This window comes from Electrona antarctica (assembly GCF_951216825.1).
Source record: "Electrona antarctica genome assembly, chromosome: 10".
Lineage (NCBI taxonomy): Eukaryota > Metazoa > Chordata > Actinopteri > Myctophiformes > Myctophidae > Electrona > Electrona antarctica.
Window position 1 is genome coordinate 2168066 of NC_136791.1, and position 21779 is coordinate 2189844.

The window sequence follows — 21779 nt, forward strand, 5'->3', positions numbered from 1 at the left end:
TAGAACTTATGCTGGGTATGTGACATGGGAATAAGCATAATTTCTGTCTCTCGTGCGAACTAGCCATTCAGTATTTGAGTGAAAACAATTTGACAAGAGATTTTGATTGGGGTCAGGATATATGATATATATATATATATATATATATATATATATATATATATATATATATATATATATATGATTAGGCCTGACGTTGAAATTTAAAAAATGTCTTCAAAATCCTGACAGTTTTCTGAAAAACCTTATGTTTCTGTATCAGTGGTGCTCAATATTTCAAGTCAAGGACCACAAAAATTATATATAATCGGCCACCGACCCCCATCTGAGAATATGTTGGTCCAGGAACCCCTCAGAAGCAAAGATTTGAGTTAAAAACGTTCTGAAAGAATATATATATTCAAAGATTTGTGCCACATTTTCACGATTTTTCAAAAATAGCCGACCTACAAGTTCATAGCGCGCCACTCGGTGGCGCGCTATGAACTTGTAGGTCGGCTATTTTTCAATAGCTAAATTATAACATGTTTAAAACACAAAGGGGTTCCCGCCCAAAATGGGTTAAATGCATACGACTGAATAAAAAGAACACATTGGCAGTATCCTTTCTCGCCTTAAAATGTATGAAAATTAAAGTTCACAGAATAGAACTTTGACATTAAATGACAAAAGGGTGCATTATCCAAAGCCTGCATTACATTTCCCCATTCATAGTAACAGACACCAGCAGAAACCATGCTCATTGGTCGGTTACGGGTTCAGACACCAGCAGAAACCATGCTCATTGGTCGGTTACGGGTTCAGAAACCATGCTCATTGGTCGGTTACGGGTTCAGAAACCATGCTCATTGGTCGGTTACGGGTTCAGAAACCATGCTCATTGGTCGGTTACGGGTTCAGACACCAGCAGAAACCATGCTCATTGGTCGGTTATGGGAACAGACACCAGCAGAAACCATGCTCATTGGTCGGTTACGGGTTCAGTGATCAGAAACCATTTAATTGGTCGGTTACGGGTTCAGTGATCGAGTAAAGTAAAGTAGCCTTGCCGAGCCATGAGGCCCACAGGGCAGGAGCCTATCTCCTGTTTCTGTAGCGTGAGGCAGCTTGATGTACAAGTACACCCCCTGGACATGACGCTAGTATGTCGCAGGGCCTTACCCCCAATCCAACCCTTGATGCTGAGTGTCAAGCAGGGAGGCACTGGGTCCCATTTTTAGAGTCTTTGGTATGACCCGGCCGGGGATTGAACCCCGACCTCCCAGTCTCAGGGCGGACACTCTAACCACAAGGCCACTGAGCTGGTGTAGTGATCGAGTACTGGTTCCCAAACACTGGGTCGAGACCCATTTGTGGCTCACAGACACATGAGTCCCTTTCATTTAATTGTGTAGTTTCCTACATTTTATTTCGAAACGTGTAAAAGAAATTAAAAAGTTCCCAAAAGCAAGTTGATAGCATGAATTAATACAAAATTAAAAGAAATTCCACAAATTAGAAAACAAAGTAGTGAAAATAGCCAATCTACAAGCTTACAACGCTCTTCCGAGCCACTGCTCAGAAGCAGTGGTGGAATAAGAAAAGAACTCTTGTTGTAAAATTAAAAAACAAAAGTAGCAATGCCACAATGTAGAAATACATACATTTGTTATTTTCAAATGGCCGATATAGAGATATATCGGTGGCGCGCTATGATCTTGTAGATCTGCTATTTTTCAATAGCTAAAGTATAACATAATGCTTAGTTAAAACACCAAAAGGAGTTTCCGTCCAGAATGGGTTAAAACACTCTCCCCAACCTCACACCAATGGTTAGGTTTTGGCACCGTTTTACTGAGGTGAAGGTTGGGAATAAGGTTAGGTTTAACCGTTTAAGCAGTTTACTTACGTTATGTGTAGTAATACCAGGCTGAGCAGTTCCGCCGGTGTCCACCGGGGTGACTGGGGAGTATTCGGCTGAAGTGGTTAGTGTTTTTTTAAATAATTATCAAAATAAAAAAAGTAACTAATTTCCATATAATTGTAAAGTGGAGTAAAAGTACAATACTTTAGTCGGGTAGAAGTAAATGTAAATACTGAAGAAAGCAAAAATACTTCAAAAATGTACAATATTAAACAATATTAAGTACAGTACTTGAGTTCATGTACTTGACCATTAACTACTGAAGCCCCATTTAAAACATTTAAAATAGCCGATCTTCAAACGCTCACATGTTGCGTTGCAATGTGTTGACCTTGTAGATCTGCCATTTTCTGAAGATTGATATGATTTATTAATAACTTCATAAATTACGAACTAGTAACTATAACTGTAGCAGTCATTTGTACAATATTTCCCACTGATATGTAGTGGGAGTAGAAGTATAAAGAAATGGAAATAAAAAGTAAGTAAAGTAAAAGTACCATGAAATTGTACATACTTGAGTAAATGTACTCAAGTCAGAAGGCTCTACTGCTCAGAATGCATTAGGGCATTCACTTGAAAAGCAGTTAATAAAAAAAAAAAACACTTACTATTTTCTCTTTTATTATTCAAAATATAAAATTACAGTTGGGCTGGGCAATATGCCTTAAAATCACAAAGAATGTGTGGCTCAATAACGATAAAACAACATTACAACAAACATACATTTTCTAAAGATTACCAAAACAACGATGAATCAAATGATTGTAAAAAAGGAAACACATGTGAAAATAGCAGATCTACAAGCTCACAACGCATCGCGATGCTACGCATTATGAGCTTGTAGATCAGCTATTCAATATTTTATGCAGCACGTGTAAATACTAAATAGTGTATTTAGTATTTACACGTGCTGCATTCCATAGATACATTTTTATGCAGCCATAAGAAACAAAAAAAAAAAACATTAAAGATTACTCCACATTTTGACTATTTGCTGGGATCATGGGCGCTGTGATCTCAAAAGCTTCAATTAGGTCCTAGGAAAAAAATGATAAAATAAAAATTACTATGTGTCGTCTCAAAATACAATGTTATACCAAGTGTGACAGTTATGGGCCACAGGAAAAAAACAGGAATTGAGAAGCACACCATTGCAATAAAAGGTGCGATTTTGAATTACTTTTGCAAACATTTTCTAAAAAAGGGCATGTTGTTAAAGTCACATTAAGGAAAGTATGCGTTCTCTAGCAGCAGCTTGAATATAGTTAAAATCATCCCAATTTAACCCATTTTGACCTGAGATCAGATTCTAAAAAATGTCTTCTACATCCTGACAGTTTTCTGAAAAAGCTATGTTTCTATGTCAGTCGTTCTTCGATTTTTCAAAAATATTTTTCAATAGCCAAAGCATAACATAATGCTAACACCAAAAGGGGTTCCCGCCCAAAATGCGTTAAAGTCATTGTCCTTTGGTTTTCTAGCTTTGTGAAGGAGTGCCTTCACTGCCTTGTGTTCACAGGTTCAACTGAAACGGAATTGAATTATGATAGCGATTGTTCAGACCATACAAGTAATACATAAGTACTATTGGATGCACGTCTCATACTTTACTTTATTTGTTTATTTAGTCGGGACAATGTACATTACATTAAAGGAGCATTCAGTGATTTGGGTGATTTGGAAAACCACCCAGTCCGCCCCGGTAACAAAATGTGCACATGCACGCTCTACAGTGGCAAGGACAGTCTAAGAAGGATGAGACGCGAAGACCGTACGGGCGACGCCATGTTGCTTTGGAAGGAAAGAAACATGCGCAGTTGAGACCAAGGAAGCTGAACGCGGAAGTGTTGGCTGCATATAGCCCATTGCGCATGTTTCTTTCCTTCCAAAGCAACATGGCGTCGCCCGTACGGTCTTCGCGTCTCATCCTTCTTAGACTGTCCTTGTACAGTGGGGGGAAGTGCACCAAGGCCCGCCCCCACTCGATCATGATTGGAGGAAGGCCCCTCTCATCCTGATTGGATGAAGGTTTTGCCACCCGCCACCAAAACTGAAACTAGGGTTTTTTGACCCCAGGGGCTCACTGGGGACAGGGAGGATTTCCTTATATGGTCAGCACACTCTAGGAGGATTATCCAGAAAAAAATAAGTGATATTTGAATTAAGTCAAATCACTGAATATACCTTTAAAAATGCAGTGTAAATATACCAGATTTAGCAAAACATGCTAATTTCCATCTGCAGTCCCCAGACATCGAACATCAAACAGTACATCAAACAGGGCTGACATACAGGACATAGCATACAAATACCTAGTACATTTCAAACGTATTAAGACTAGTAAGAATAAAAATAAGAAAAGATTAAACTATTATTAGGGTTTAATCTTTTCTTATTTTTATTCTTACTAGTCTTAATACGTTAGAAATGCACTAGGTATTTGTATGCCATGTCCTGTATGTCAGCCCTGTTTGTACTGTACTGTTCATGCATGTCTCTTTATGCTTTTATACCAGAATGATTTGGTTTATGCCACAGTGACACAAGCAGTGGTTCTGGATCTAGAGGCACCACTTGTATTCTTGAAACGGTCCATAATGGCCCAGTCGCTCTAGCCTGGCTAATAAGCCAGACCGAATCAGCCGCTGGCAAAAGAAAATTGCCTGCCGGCGGATTACGGTCTGGAGATTGGCCACACCAGAGAACTGGTGTGGCCAATCGGGACACGGTATGCAATATGGGCGGGCTTTGGTACAGTGCCGTTCAATGCTTGAGACCTTTGACTGACAGTAGCTCTAACCAATTGCGTCAAAGAGAAAATGTTTGAACCCGCCCCCCGGGAAACAAGATCCATACACAGCATCTCCAGACTCAAATACCACACACAGTGTGATTTGAGTCTGGCTTATTAGCCAGGCTACAGTCGCTCACCTTCCAGCTCTGCATGCTGATGGACATGATGCATTGTTTACGGATGGCCGATTCTGCTTTGTCAGTCTCCCCTGATGTCACAGGGGCTGAAAGCGTGCACACGCACGCACACACACACACACACACACACACACACACACACACACACACACACACACACACACTCTATTAATTCACAAATATGTTTGGTCTCTGCTGGCCACACACGCAAAACTCATTGAAATAGTTGAAAATGATTGATATGCCACAGTCTTGTTTATCACTGCGGGGTTGAAAGCTCGACAAGCATAGAAGAGATGCCAAAAGGGGACTCAGCCATGGTAAAAACATATGGAAAATACTTATTATCATTGTAAAATAGTAATTGAAAGAATATCAATTAATATTACCTTTGTCACTAAGCATTATTGTACAATAAGATTATTGTTCATCCAATATTCCACAAACGCACCATGCACCCATTGATGTCGTTTGCATTTCCATTCCATATTCTGTCCTGTATCTAGACAACTATAGATTTGTATTTCTCAAAAATGTAAAAATGCTGATATGACAAAACAGCAGTCTTACCAATACAGGGCAGCTTGTTTGCATCCAGGTACATCCTGGCCATACCATCCTGCAAAACAAACATCACAATGAATATACAGTACATACAGTACATCCAGGTACATCCTGGCCATACCATCCTGCAAAACAACATAACACAACATAACATAACATCCAGGTACATCCTGGCCATACCATCCTGCAAAACAAACATCACAATGAAGATACAGTACATACAGTACATCCAGGTACATCCTGGCCATACCATCCTGCAAAACAAACATCACAATGAATATACAGTACATACAGTACATCCAGGTACATCCTGGCCATACCATCCTGCAAAACAAACATCACAATGAATATACAACCATCCAGGTACATCCTGGCCATACCATCCTGCAAAACAACATAACACAACATAACATAACATCCAGGTACATCCTGGCCATACCATCCTGCAAAACAAACATCACAATGAAGATACAGTACAGTCCCCTCAAGCTCTGGTCCATAGCCTTCTACTGCTTCTACCATTCTGCCCTGCAGTAGAAGCTCTGGTCCACAGCCTTCTACTGCTTCTACCATTCTGCCCTGCAGTAGAAGCTCTGGTCCATAGCCTTCTACTGCTTCTACCATTCTGCAGTATAAGGCTATGGACCAGAGCTAAGTCCCCTCAAGCTCTGGTCCATAGCCTTCTACTGCTTCTACCATTCTGCCCTGCAGTAGAAGGCTCTGGTCCATAGCCTTCTACTGCTTCTACCATTCTGCCCTGCAGTAGAAGCTCTGGTCCATAGCCTTCTACTGCTTCTACCATTCTGCCCTGCAGTAGAAGGCTCTGGTCCATAGCCTTCTACTGCTTCTACCATTCTGCCCTGCAGTAGAAGCTCTGGTCCATAGCCTTCTACTGCTTCTACCATTCTGCCCTGCAGTAGAAGCTCTGGTCCATAGCCTTCTACTGCTTCTACCATTCTGCCCTGCAGTATAAGGCTATGGACCAGAGCTAAGTCCCCTCAAGCTCTGGTCCATAGCCTTCTACTGCTTCTACCATTCTGCCCTGCAGTAGAAGGCTATGGGACCTTCTACTGCTTCTACCATTCTGCCCTGCAGTAGAAGGCTATGGGACTTTCGGTTTTAAATCTCAAATCGAAATCAGACCAGCCTCTCCTCTTTAGCGTATTTTAAAAGAACGTTTTTGCTACTCACCAAAACAAAGGCGGGTTGTGTCATTAGAAAGCCTACTTTCCTTAGTGGACGCACTCTGAGCCCCCCACCACACGTATAAACGGTACTTTTTGGCCAGAAAGAGATTATTTTTCACCGGAGGAAAAATATTCTCTATGAGGGAGTTCTCTGGGAAATATCGGTAGAGGAGTAACTAAAAGTAACTAAAAGTAACTGGAGTAACTAAAAGTATTTTCTTTCCCGGTGGAAACAAAATCCCTTTTTGACCAAAAAGTACCGTTTATACGTGTGGTGGGGGGCTCAGAGTGCGTCCACTAAGGAAAGTAGGCTTTCTATTGACACAGCCCGTCTTTGTATTGGTGAGTAGGTCAAACGTTTGTGAGATTTCCACTAAAGAAAAAAACGAAAGTCCCATAGCCTTTACTGCAGGGCAGAATCGTAGAAGCAGTAGAAGGCTATGGACCAGAGCTAAGTCCCCTCAAGCTTCCAAACTCTGATGTGAACATTTAAACAGATGACTCACCCTGAGGAGGAACGATGTGTGAAACATGTTTTCCACTGTATGTGAGAACGACGTGGGATCAATAACAAACTCATAGTAGGATATGGGTGAAGTTGCTGCAAATTGACAGAAAAATTTAAATGAGACATTTGTCTGTTTGAAACTTATTATTCTTTTGAAAGTTTGAAAGTTATTATTCCTGTTGTGGAGTTTGAACTCACGATCTTCTGCATGGTAACTCGTCAAGAATCCCAGAATCCTCTCTACCTCCTTCTCGGTGGCCTCTTGGTGAGACTCTTCCATTTGCTTCAACTTGAAGACAAGAAAATGGACAAGATGCATTAACTTTGTAGACTTGAATAATAACATCTAGTGTAATGTATCTTTTGGACATAAGTGAGTCTCAATAAATTACAATTACTGTACATGCTGAGCTGAATAATGGGTTATTGTCAATGATCCACTGTTCAGTCAGTCAGTGAGTGTGTGCGTGCGTGCGTGTTGTTATTAATAATACATGCTGAACAAAATGACAAGAACATTGTCTTTGGTCATGCACTGCGAGTGTAGCAAAGAAAGTCAGCAGTGGATATACAATGTAGCTGAAACAAAATCAGTTGTATACCCTAGTTATGTTGCAGCACTAAACCTTTACCTGGCGGCTGGCACCCTAGTTATGTTGCAGCACTAAACCTTTACCTGGCGGCTGGCACCCTAGTTATGTTGGCACCCTAGTTATGTTGCAGCACTAAACCTTTGCCTGGCGGCTGGCACCCTAGTTATGTTGCAGCACTAAACCTTTACCTGGCGGCTGGCACCCTAGTTATGTTGCAGCACTAAACCTTTACCTGGCGGCTGGCACCCTAGTTATGTTGCAGCACTAAACCTTTACCTGGCGGCTGGCACCCTAGTTATGTTGCAGCACTAAACCTTTACCTGGCGGCTGGCACCCTAGTTATGTTGGCACCCTAGTTATTATGAAACCCTAGTTATGTTGCAGCACTAAACCTTTACCTGGCGGCTGGCACCCTAGTTATGTTGGCACCCTAGTTATTATGAAACCCTAGTTATGTTGCAGCACTAAACCTTTACCTGACGGCTGGCACCCTAGTTATGTTGCAGCACTAAACCTTTACCTGACGGCTGGCACCCTAGTTATGTTGGCACCCTAGTTATGTTGCAGCACTAAACCTTTACCTGACGGCTGGCACCCTAGTTATGTTGGCACCCTAGTTATGTTGGCACCCTAGTTATGTTGGCACCCTAGTTATGTTGCAGCACTAAACCTTTACCTGACGGCTGGCACCCTAGTTATGTTGGCACCCTAGTTATGTTGGCACCCTAGTTATGTTGGCACCCTAGTTATGTTGCAGCACTAAACCTTTACCTGACGGCTGGCACCCTAGTTATGTTGGCACCCTAGTTATGTTGGCACCCTAGTTATGTTGGCACCCTAGTTATGTTGCAGCACTAAACCTTTACCTGACGGCTGGCACCCTAGTTATGTTGCAGCACTAAACCTTTACCTGACGGCTGGCACCCTAGTTATGTTGGCACCCTAGTTATGTTGGCACCCTAGTTATGTTGCAGCACTAAACCTTTACCTGGTGGCTGGCACCCTAGTTATGTTGGCACCCTAGTTATGTTGGCACCCTAGTTATTATGGCACCCTAGTTATGTTGGCACCCTAGTTATTATGGCACCCTAGTTATGTTGCAGCACTAAACCGTTTTCTTTGCAATCATACTCAATGTGCTCACGATTTATATTCTGAAATTGAAATTAAAAGTTTGATTTTGAAATTCTAAATCATCATATTAAACCAGGATGCAGATTCTTGCAGTAATTATTATGTATCAGCTGTTACTGTGTCTCGTCCAAAGGGGAAAAGACACAGGTTTGAGGCAGCTTTTCAAAGTAAAATCTGCCTCATCTGCTGGGCACTCTAGCGCCTTTATTCTGAAAGATTCCTAGGCAAAAAAAAAAGTGTTAATTTACACAGAAAAAACCCGAAATGAAATGTACCTGAGCTGGCATGGTCCGTTGGGTCTCCTTACCTGAGCTGGCATGGTCCGTTGGGTCTCCTTAGTGAATGAAATGTACCTGAGCTGGCATGGTCCGTTGGGTCTCCTTAGTGGGTGCCTTTCTAAATGAAATGTACCTGAGCTGGCATGGTCCGTTGGGTCTCCTTAGTGGGTGCCTTTCTAAATGAAATGTACCTGAGCTGGCATGGTCCGTTGGGTCTCCTTAGTGGGTGCCTTTCTAAATGAGATGTACCTGAGCTGGCATGGTCCGTTGGGTCTCCTTACCTGAGCTGGCATGGTCCGTTGGGTCTCCTTAGTGGGTGCCTTTCTAAATGAAATGTACCTGAGCTGGCATGGTCCGTTGGGTCTCCTTAGTGGGTGCCTTTCTAAATGAAATGTACCTGAGCTGGCATGGTCCGTTGGGTCTCCTTACCTGAGCTGGCATGGTCCGTTGGGTCTCCTTAGTGACTTAATGAAATGTACCTGAGCTGGCATGGTCCGTTGGGTCTCCTTAGTGGGTTAGGGTTAGGTACCTGAGCTGGCATGGTCCGTTGGGTCTCCTTAGTGGGTTAGGGTTAGGGTTAGGGTTAGGTACCTGAGCTGGCATGGTCCGTTGGGTCTCCTTAGTGGGTTAGGGTTAGGGTTAGGGTTAGGTACCTGAGCTGGCATGGTCCGTTGGGTCTCCTTAGTGGGTGCCTTACCTGAGCTGGCATGGTCCGTTGGGTCTCCTTAGTGGGTGCCTTTCTAAATGAAATGTACCTGAGCTGGCATGGTCCGTTGGGTCTCCTTAGTGGGTGCCTTTCTAAATGAAATGTACCTGAGCTGGCATGGTCCGTTGGGTCTCCTTAGTGGGTGCCTTTCTAAATGAAATGTACCTGAGCTGGCATGGTCCGTTGGGTCTTCTTAGTGGGTGCCTTTCTAAATGAAATGTACCTGAGCTGGCATGGTCCGTTGGGTCTCCTTACCTGAGCTGGCATGGTCCGTTGGGTCTCCTTAGTGGGTGCCTTTCTAAATGAAATGTACCTGAGCTGGCATGGTCCGTTGGGTCTCCTTAGTGGGTGCCTTTCTAAATGAAATGTACCTGAGCTGGCATGGTCCGTTGGGTCTCCTTAGTGGGTGGGGTTAGGGTTAGGGTTAATGTACCTGAGCTGGCATGGTCCGTTGGGTCTCCTTAGTGACTTAATGAAATGTACCTGAGCTGGCATGGTCCGTTGGGTCTCCTTAGTGGGTGCCTTTCTAAATGAAATGTACCTGAGCTGGCATGGTCCACTGGGTCTCCTTAGTGGGTGCCTTTCTAAATGAAATGTACCTGAGCTGGCATGGTCCGTTGGGTCTTCTTAGTGGGTGCCTTTCTAAATGAAATGTACCTGAGCTGGCATGGTCCGTTGGGTCTCCTTAGTGGGTGTAATGTACCTGTGGGTGTAATGTACCTGTGGGTGTAATGTACCTGTGGGTGTAATGTACCTGTGGGTGTAATGTACCTGTGGGTGTAATGTACCTGTGGGTGTAATGTACCTGTGGGTGTAATGTACCTGTGGGTGTAATGTACCTGTGGGTGTAATGTACCTGTGGGTGTAATGTACCTGTGGGTGTAATGTACCTGAGCTGGCATGGTCCGTTGGGTCTCCTTACCTGAGCTGGCATGGTCCGTTGGGTCTCCTTAGTGACTTAATGAAATGTACCTGAGCTGGCATGGTCCGTTGGGTCTCCTTAGTGGGTGTAATGTACCTGTGGGTGTAATGTACCTGTGGGTGTAATGTACCTGTGGGTGTAATGTACCTGTGGGTGTAATGTACCTGAGCTGGCATGGTCCGTTGGGTCTCCTTACCTGAGCTGGCATGGTCCGTTGGGTCTCCTTAGTGACTTAATGAAATGTACCTGAGCTGGCATGGTCCGTTGGGTCTCCTTAGTGACTTAATGAAATGTACCTGAGCTGGCATGGTCCGTTGGGTCTCCTTAGTGACTTAATGAAATGTACCTGAGCTGGCATGGTCCGTTGGGTCTCCTTAGTGGGTGTAATGTACCTGTGGGTGTAATGTACCTGTGGGTGTAATGTACCTGTGGGTGTAATGTACCTGTGGGTGTAATGTACCTGAGCTGGCATGGTCCGTTGGGTCTCCTTACCTGAGCTGGCATGGTCCGTTGGGTCTCCTTAGTGACTTAATGAAATGTACCTGAGCTGGCATGGTCCGTTGGGTCTCCTTAGTGGGTGCCTTCCTCTGGCGCTCTACCCTCTGCTTCGGAGGAGGGGGCTCTGCGAGGAATGAGCCCATCCTACCAGAACCAAAACAATGGAAACATAATAGAGCCACCATATATAACAGATTGCTTTGATGCCATCTGCGGAAGAGATGTAATAAACATTAACCCTTGGACTGCCACCCCTAATAGCAGCCTTCTTTTTATATATATATATATATATATATATAAAAATTATCCCACGATTTTGTAACCCATTTTTCACCCCTGTGTCAATTATCTAATGTGATCCTGGGCTCTACACACCCTCCGCCAACCTAGTCCCCATATATGGGGGACATGGGGAAAGCAACGGACTTGAACTCATGCTTCCTTCATGCCTGAGTGTCCAAGTTGCTCCTTTACACCTGACAGGGGGGATTTTCCCTGGTTGGACGTAGCGCGTGGAAGGAACACGTTATTCCAAACAGTTCCTTTCCCCTCCATCAGGCGCCCCGGCTGGCCAGGGGGAGGCAGTTTAGAGACCAGGATTACTGCATGTTTTTTGTGAGGGTACCTACCCTAGGGGACACGGGGAGAACATGCAAACTCCACACAGAAAGGCCCTTTCGCCAACCCTGCCTCGGGTATGGGCACTGATGACGCGGAGGAGAGGACACGCCGCCAGCGCCCACAGTGTCCCGAGCGGGAATCGAACCCAGGACCTTCTAGCTGTGAGGCGACAGCACTACCAACTGTGCCACCCTGCTTTTCACTGCCTTCTGCCAGCTCTAGACGAATAAATATTTGTTTTCAACACACACACACACACACACACACACACACACACACACACACACACACACACACACACACACACACACACACACACACACACACACACACACACACACACACACACACACACACACACACACACACACACACACACACACACACACACACACACACACACACACACACACACACACACACACACACACTAAAAAAATATTACAAATTCTGCTCGATTCTTGAAATGAAATCAAAAAGCATAAATAGACAGACATCAAAAAGCAATAACCATTCAATTTCCTTGATCTTCCTACATTGTTGTAGGATTATACCATAATCATAAATTGTAATATAATGATATTGTCTTTACAGAGTAATGGGAGAAAATAGTTTATAATTTTCCGACAAAAATATGAGTTTTTCAGGAATCCACAAAGATATTACTCTGCAGGTAAATGTATGAAACAGTCAGACCCAACTACAGTAGAGAATGAAGAGTATTATTATTATTAATGAAGATTATTATTATGAAGATACAGTAGATCAGGGGTGGGCAACTTTGACGATGGAGAGGGCCACTATATTTCCACACTCACTCCCTAGGGCCATATATTACTGTCGTCGCAAAAATAGCCGATCTACAAGCTCAAAACGCGCCGCGCTGCGACGCGTTTTGAGCTTGTAGATCGGCAATTTTTGCAAAATTCGAATTGAAATCTTGAATTTTTGCTATTTTTGAATTGGAATCCTGAAAATTAACATTTTTACGTCATTTCAAATGCCTTTAATTATACTTGTGTTGAGCAATGAGCTACTAATTTAGACTGAAGTAATTAAAGCGGGTCATGTTTGCATGTTGTGGAATAGTAACAGCTGAAATCAATATTATATCAGTATTCTGACATTAACCTGAGGGCCACATTAAGTGAAGGTGGGGGCCGCCAGTTGCCCAGCCCTGCAGTAGATAATGGCAGGTGAAGTGATGGGGCCACTCACATGTAATGGAAGGTTGGAGCCGTCTTGAAGCAGCACTGGGCTCTCTTGGCGACCCGATGCCAGGCGTCTTGGGGAAGGTAGCCGTCGGCTGCCACTCCGTTTTCCTCATCCTCGTCCTCGTTCTCCAGTCGGTTAAGCCCCATGAAGTTCAGCTTTCAGACGGACAGATGATAATGAGAGAAACATCAGCCAACACGGTTATATATGTGTGAATAATGGCCATGTGTAATTGTTCAATTGAAATGTGCAAATTAGTGAAATCGCAGCCCAATCTCACCCAAACAAACACAGTGAAATAGCACGGATTGGCAATTCCATACATACATGCCTAGAAAAACCCCAAATCCATACATATCATACTACTACTGTTTTGACCACGACAGAGGCATGGCTTTCACTAGTAGTGCATGTTCATGGACACTTTTTCATGAGTTTGACATTATTCACGATTCTGTGCCATTGGGTTTAACCCATTTTGACCTGAGATCAGATTCTAAAAATGTCTTCTAAATCCTACAGTTTTCTGAAAAAGCTATGTCATTCTTCGATTTTTCAAAAATAGCAGACCTACAAGCTCGTAGCGCGCCACTCGGTGGCGCGCTATGAGCTTGTAGATCTGCTATTTTTCAATAGCTAAAGCATAACATAATGCTAACACCAAAAGGGGTTCCCGCCCAAAATGGGTTAACTCGGACAGAGCCGAGTCGGCTCTACCGAACTTCGCAACGTTCGACACGGCAAATTGCACACTCACTGGTGGTCCCTCTCGTGGCTCAGGTTCGGTAGAGATGGCACCCCTCCCCATAGACACAGTCTAGACACAGTCTATGGGGAGGATTTCAGTGTAATATGTACGGATTTTGGGGGGTTTCTAGGCGTGTATGTACAGAATTGTGCCATTCGTGCCATTTCACCGTGTTTGGGTGAGACCGGGTTGGAAATCTACTTCACATTTGGACTCACGAGGTGCTCCGCGAAGGCAGACGGGTCAAAGGCGCTGCCCTCAACAAACAGCTGGCTGGCCTTCTCTTTGCACAGGTCAGCGGTCACGACCAGTAGCTGGGTGTCCAGGGCTGCTTCTCGAGCCTGGCGGACTGACAAGGAACAACTCATTAAGGTCTCATTAAGGTCAGCTGGCTGGCCTTCTCCTTGCACAGGTCAGCGGTCACGACCAGTAGCTGGGTGTCCAGGGCTGCTTCTCGAGCCTGGCGGACTGACAAGGAACAACTCATTAAGGTCTCATTAAGGTCTCATTAAGGTCAGCTGGCTGGCCTTCTCCTTGCACAGGTCTGCGGTCACCACCAGTAGCTGGGTGTCCAGGGCTGCTTCTCGAGCCTGGCGGACTGCCAGGGAACAACTCATTAAGGGGCATTCCACTAATTTTCAACATTTTACTATGTCATTAATATACCTTAGAGCTGTTGTGTGGAAATAATAAAAAAGTCCCCCCCATTCTGTGTTTCCTAGAACTAGAGGTCTGAAAAAAATCATTAATATGGTGAAACACATCTTGATGACATCATCAAGATGTGTTTCACCATGTTAATGATCTTTTTCATAATTACAGTTCTGGGGAACACAGAACTGTCCCACTGTAGAGTCCCGCTGTAGAGTGCTGCTGAATGAACCCTGACAGAACTCAGCTGTAGTCCCGCTGTAGAGTGCTGCTGAATGAACCCTGACAGAACTCAGCTGTAGTCCCGCTGTAGAGTGCTGCTGAATGAACCCTGACAGAACTCAGCTGTAGTCCCGCTGTAGAGTGCTGCTGAATGAACCCTAACAGAACTCAGCTGTAGTCCCGCTGTAGAGTGCTGCTGAATGAACCCTGACAGAACTCAGCTGTAGTCCCGCTGTAGAGTGCTGCTGAATGAACCCTAACAGAACTCAGCTGTAGTCCCGCTGTAGAGTGCTGCTGAATGAACCCTGACAGAACTCAGCTGTAGTCCCGCTGTAGAGTGCTGCTGAATGAACCCTGACAGAACTCAGCTGTAGTCCCGCTGTAGAGTGCTGCTGAATGAACCCTGACAGAACTCAGCTGTAGTCCCGCTGTAGAGTGCTGCTGAATGAACCCTGACAGAACTCAGCTGTAGTCCCGCTGTAGAGTGCTGCTGAATGAACCCTGACAGAACTCAGCTGTAGTCCCGCTGTAGAGTGCTGCTGAATGAACCCTGACAGAACTCAGCTGTAGTCCCGCTGTAGAGTGCTGCTGAATGAACCCTGACAGAACTCAGCTGTAGTCCCGCTGTAGAGTGCTGCTGAATGAACCCTGACAGAACTCAGCTGTAGTCCCGCTGTAGAGTGCTGCTGAATGAACCCTGACAGAACTCAGCTGTAGTCCCGCTGTAGAGTGCTGCTGAATGAACCCTGACAGAACTCAGCTGTAGTCCCGCTGTAGAGTGCTGCTGAATGAACCCTGACAGAACTCAGCTGTAGTCCCGCTGTAGAGTGCTGCTGAATGAACCCTAACAGAACTCAGCTGTAGTCCCGCTGTAGAGTGCTGCTGAATGAACCCTGACAGAACTCAGCTGTAGTCCCGCTGTAGGAGTGCTGCTGAATGAACCCTGACAGAACTCAGCTGTAGTCCCGCTGTAGAGTGCTGCTGAATGAACCCTGACAGAACTCAGCTGTAGTCCCGCTGTAGAGTGCTGCTGAATGAACCCTGACAGAACTCAGCTGTAGTCCCGCTGTAGAGTGCTGCTGAATGAACCCTAACAGAACTCAGGATTTCTGGGACTTCAGTTATACAGAGGCCAGAGTTTTACACATTTCTTATTATTAACAATATTAATGCCAGTCTTCTTAACCCATTTAGGCCCGACGTCGAAATTTAAAAAATGTCTTCAAAATCCTGACAGTTTTCTGAAAAACCTTGTGTTTCTGTATCAGTGGTGCTCAATATTTAATTTCAAGGACCCCAAAAATTATATGTAATATGCCTCCGTCCCCCCCCCCCCCATCTGAAAAAATGTTTTTCCAGGGACCCCAACCCAGAAGCAAAGATTTGAGTTACAATGTTCACTCTGTAATAATATATATTGAAAGATTTGCACCACATTTTCAAAAATAGCAGACCTACAAGCTCGTAGCGCGCCACTCGGTGGCGCGCTACGAGCTTGTAGATCTGCTATTTTTCAATAGCTAAAGCATGACATGATGCTTGAAAAAGGGGTTCCCGACTTTTTCGGGTTTTTAGCAGCGTCTTTCCGCCGGTTTTCCAAAAAAAACGTGTCCAGTCTGCAAGGACCTTAATTCTCATTTCTCACCCCACATTGAGATTTGTTGCATTCTGCACCTACCATCTTTAAAAAGTTTGTTTGCCTCCTCCAAGACTTCGGTCAGCTTGTTATTGGCAGGACTCAGCATCTGCTCTCGGTCCTCTGTAAGAGACACACTGTATCAATCAACTGTATCAATCAACTGTATCAATCAACTGTATCAATCAACTGTATCAATCATACTGTATCAATCAACTGTATCAATCATACTGTATCAATCAAGACATACTGTATCAATCAACTGTATCAATCATACTGTATCAATCATACTGTATCAATCAACTGTATCAATCATACTGTATCAATCAACTGTATCAATCATACTGTATCAATCATACTGTATCAATCATACTGTATCAATCATACTGTATCAATCAACTGTATCAATCATACTGTATCAATCAACTGTATCAATCAACTGTATCAATCATACTGTATCAATCAACTATCAATCATACTGTATCAATCAACTGTATCAATCATACTGTATCAATCAACTGTATCAATCAACTGTATCAATCATACTGTATCAATCAAGACATACTGTATCAATCAACTGTATCAATCAAACTGTATCAATCAACTGTATCAATCATACTGTATCAATCAACTGTATCAATCATACTGTATCAATCAAGACATACTGTATCAATCAACACGCAGCAAAGTAGAAACTATTAAAGCTACCACCACAATTCTAAATATCAATTACAGCATAACCCCACTCTGCCCTCACTCATGAAACTTCAAGTAGCGTATAATGATGCCATGAGAATTTTACTCAAAAAGCCTAGATGGTGCAGTGCAAGTGAAATGTTTGTGGCTGCAAGAGTCAATACTTTTCAAGCTGTTCTCCGGAACTTAATGCATAGATTCATGTTCGCTTGGATGAGTGTGTGAATAGCATCATCGTCAGTATAAGTAACCCTGTCAAAAGCTGGACTAGATACTCCTCTAGCCTTTGAAGACATTGGCTTAAAAGCCTTTATTTATAACTGTCACAAATGCCTGTCTAACATGTACATTTGGACTGTTTTTTTATTGGATGTATATTGTATTTTGTGTTTTGTATGTTTCTCTATGGACCCCAAGTCTGCAATAAAGGCATTCATTCATGCTACTCACCTTGAACCGAGTTTATAAGCTCCCTGTACTTGGTACGGATCTCTCTCCTCAGGGCGGGATCATCCTCCTCCTCTAGCCCCCCAGCAGGCATTACATCTTCATCTCGACCAGCGTTGCCATTCTGCCGAGGTGTGGCCCCTCCGCTACCTCGCTTTCCTCCTCCTCGTCTCATGTCTGTAGATATGTAGATATAGTAGCCCTACTAATAAAAAACACATACAATACAGAGATTAAAATAGGGTGCATTTTGCATCCACAGGATGCAGGTCTACTGTACTACTGTACTGTTTTTTTAATTCTAGTTTATTTTGCTAGCTTTAGTTATATTAATCATTTCTTCTTCTTCTATTCTACATGAATATAACTACATTATAACCATATAAAATGAAATGCTTTTGTAATTGTTAAATTCTGCAATTTGTAAAAATATGACTCCTATAACGTGGTTGAAGTGGGACTCATAAAATGTCCCTGGGACTCATCTAAAAGACCATCCCTGCATCCCGGGTTAGGGTTAGTTACTCATTACATTGAAAACCTATTTACATCACTGCAATATTTGAAACATATTTTAGAGGTAGCAGGGTACAAAGTGAAGGTATTTTTTTGTTCACTGAATTTATCTTTATAGCTGTTGTGGGGTGGTACACTGCCTAGTTAGTACATGCTGCCTCAAGAGATATGTTTGGGGGAAGATAGTAGCCTGGCTTGGCCAGCCTCATAGCGGGTATTCACTGAAGATTCCTCCCCTCATATGCGGTGAGGAAGCGTCAGTGAATCTCTGCTATGAGTCTGGCCCCGCCAGGCTAGGAAGATAGCTTCTGCCACCGAGTTTTGTTGTGGAGTTTGGGGAATTATTTAGTCTGTTGAACTGAGCTGACTTAGAGCTATAAAGAGACTTTTAAACTTAAATTTGTAAGGGAAAGCAATGAAGCATGCACATAGAGGTAAGCCATTCCAGTATTTATATGAAGGTTTTATTAGCACTAAACGGTTCACACCACAAGCATGGGTTTAAAAACCAAATAGGCCAGCATGAAGCGGATTGAAGCCTACGAGTCACATGGTCGTCTGATAAACCTATCTGCTAAACGGCATCATTCCACCTCTCTGGTTCGCCTCAAGGCCCCTCCATGTTGGCAGAGAACACGGTTGAGACCCCCATGTTGGCAGAGAACACGGTTGAGACCCCCCATGTTGGCAGAGAACACGGTTGAGACCCCCATGTTGGCAGAGAACACGGTTGAGACCCCCATGTTGGCAGAGAACACGGTTGAGACCCCCAGTCAGTCAAGTGTGCTGAGAACCAAGAACCTTTGTGCGTTCGCTGCGTGGTTTGTTTTTCTTTTCTTTGCTTTACCTCAAAGTGGGGGTAGGGGGACCCCCAAGTAGGGGGACCCCCAGGGGTCCTTGAGGGCGTTCCAGGGGGTCCCCAGGAAAATTGGTCAGGCTACTACTTGGCCTCACACCTACAACTCAACTAACCCTTGCTAATTTTGTAAGGGTGGGGGTGGCTCACGGTAGAAGAGACGAGAGTATATATATATATGTTTCTTTTCCCTTTTTACGATGAATTCCTGTTGTACTTTGTCTATATAGAAGTGTCTATTTGTACGTCTCTAAATGTTTTGATGAATTGAACACGATGGACCCTCTTGTAAACAAGTGTAATGCTTTATTGGGTCGTCCACTCACAGTTAACAGTCTTTGTATTGAGTTTGTGCTTGAAATGTACTGTAATTCTGCAAACTGTTGATAAATATTTCAATCAATCAGAAACTTGCAATGGTCCTGGTGCACAAGATCCACTTCACTCGTACTCGTTTGATGTTTTTGCATAGAATTTGAAATATACATTTTGCTTGTTGATTCTATTTTTGTTTGGTTTTTCCCACGCTTGGTTTTGTCTCACTTTCTAAATTGATTATCTCCTGCTGTGTGTCTCCTAGGCTATTAGTTTGTCACTCTCTTAGTATTGTATGTGCGTCTGTGCTTTTCTTTGCAAACCGTTAGTATTCAATCAATCAAACAAATCCCAGGACATAATGGTTACAGATTGCATCATTGCAGCGTTACATTTAGCCTAAGATTTAGACTCTCGTAGCCTAGATGTATTTCAGTCAGAATCGATAAATGCATCTATGAGTCTAAATCTTAGGCTACGTTACATTATGATTGTACAAATGTAAATTAACACTGAAAGACTGTACTGTGAGCAAGGCGAGCAATGCAAGGGCAGTTCCTTCTTCCTGAACCTTAAAACCAAAATAATGTCCGCACGCACACCGATAATAAGCATATGTTCTTAAATCTGATTAGAAATACCACCAGTGATTTTGTTTCGGACTCACAGTACCCATAAAAAAGTAATCCATAGTACAAACAAAAGAAAAACGTAATCAGTGTTTCTACTGGCATCTGTGAGTAGCTATGACCGTTTTAACTATCTTTTACTTTTTAATATTTTGCACTGTAGATACTAGAATGGCGAAGAAAATGTTTTGCCAGGAAGGAGCCATGATCTATTCTAAGTGATCGACTAAAGCCTTTAATCATAGTTAGCCGTACGGCGTGTTTCTGTGGGGAAATAATAATATTTTGATATTTATGTCGATAAATGTTTACCTTCTTGCAGCTCGCATCAACACCGGAAGTAATGACAATGGCGGACTTTTCTTCACCTTTGATGGCAGTTGGTTGGTAGTATTGTCGCATTACCGCCACCTTCTGGTTAGTGCGGAGCACTGTCATCTCTCCACCGTCTGTGATGTCTGTCTTCTGCTGCCTTAGTTTGGGGCAGAGCCTTAGATATAGACACTAGATGGCACACTAAGGCCCAATCCCAATTGCCTCCCTCAAGCCCTGAGCCCTGAACCCTCATTGACTTTAGTGACGTCAGCTGTAAGTGCTTGAGGGAGAGGCTGCAAGGGCTCCAAATTGTTGTGAAAGGAATGGGACAGCACTTTGAAGATGAGTCCGCCATTCATGACACTTTGCATCACTTTATAAAACCTGTCCTTATTCACAGCCAGGGCCTACATGCATGACATGTCTATCATGTCTATTTATGTCGTTTTATTATTAGTTTCATAAATACACTTTCCTGTGTGATAGGGGTTGTAATATTCATAATTCATATATAATAATATTCATCATAAATTGCATTTCCATATACTTTTACTTATTTGCTCATTAGTCATTTCTCATCATGTTTCCCTTATTATTATTATTGTTATTAAATATATAGCCTATCCTTCCATTCCGTCTCCCTTTGAGAACAGTGAGAAAGCACTATTGTGTTTGTTGACATTCTAACCGCGATACATAACTAATTTGCATACTTAAATGATTGACGTTCGGAGGATCCCCCTCATTCCCCTGGTAACGCTATGAACTGTGGGTAATTTATTTGCCAACGTCAGCTAAAGTCAGCATCGATGCCGACTTTGGCAAAGGGCACATAAAGGGGCGGGGCTGAGCCCTCACTGACTTACCGATTTCAAATGGGACATCCCTCAAGCCCTCGCAGACTTCACATGAACACGCAGCTAAGTCAGTGAGGGCTCATTGAGTCAGCAAGGGAGCGGATTGGGATTGGGATTGGGCCCAACAGTCTGAAATTGAACTGGACTGTCCCTCTTTATTTGACTTGCCCTGTTGTTTTTACCATGGTTACAAAAAGAAGCATCTGTTTACTTTTTCCCCACTGGCGCAGCTCTAAAAAATATATTTGCACATGTCTGTTTTCATTAAAATAATGGCAGACGTATTCAACTATAAAACAGGTTTGTATTTAAATATTGTTTGTAACTAAAATTCTTATATTTAAATGACAATACATAGAACATGGAAAACAAAGAATATATGTTTGGTCAGGAATTCAGATCTTGTTTCTGCATTATAAAGTCAAATAGTAGCAATTATATTATTATTGTTTCTATCATACACCATTTTCTATAGTCTACCATTGCATTATAATGATAGATTTGTTTTGTTTTTTTCTTTTTCCTTATTTTTTTCAAACTGTTTTGTGTGGTACAAGTTGTGTTTGGAGGTGCTCCCCCTCTCCTAATTCGTTTTGCTACTGACCTGCTGTCTAGTGAACCGTCGTGGGACAGAAAGGGAATTAGCAGTTAATCCCTTCATGAAGACGCCTCACCGGTTCGCCCATATTGAAAGCCGAGTGGACGAACTGGACGCATGTTTCACAACTGAATCAGCCACTTCTATGCGAATCAGATGTCAAGAAGGGATGCCTGCCCTTAGAAAACAACAATCAACATTTTTTTTAAAGTAGGCTAAAGGTTTATTAT

At 43.2% G+C, this 21779-nt stretch overlaps 1 protein-coding gene across 1 annotated transcript; it reads right to left on the bottom strand.

Moving 5' to 3' along the window:
- Positions 1-1494: 1494 nt before the first annotated feature.
- LOC306930600 (non-structural maintenance of chromosomes element 4 homolog A-like) lies at positions 1495-20276 on the bottom strand. Its single transcript, XM_079511653.1, has 11 exons — positions 20092-20276; positions 17467-17668; positions 16363-16443; positions 14030-14160; positions 13067-13218; positions 11272-11371; positions 7295-7385; positions 7095-7189; positions 5408-5456; positions 4838-4923; positions 1495-2943 (listed from the first exon to the last, which is right to left on the bottom strand). Exons 2-11 carry the CDS (start codon positions 17636-17638, stop codon positions 2878-2880), a joined length of 1023 nt encoding a protein of 340 aa, XP_079367779.1. The 5' UTR covers positions 17639-17668; positions 20092-20276; the 3' UTR covers positions 1495-2877.
- Positions 20277-21779: the final 1503 nt, after the last annotated feature.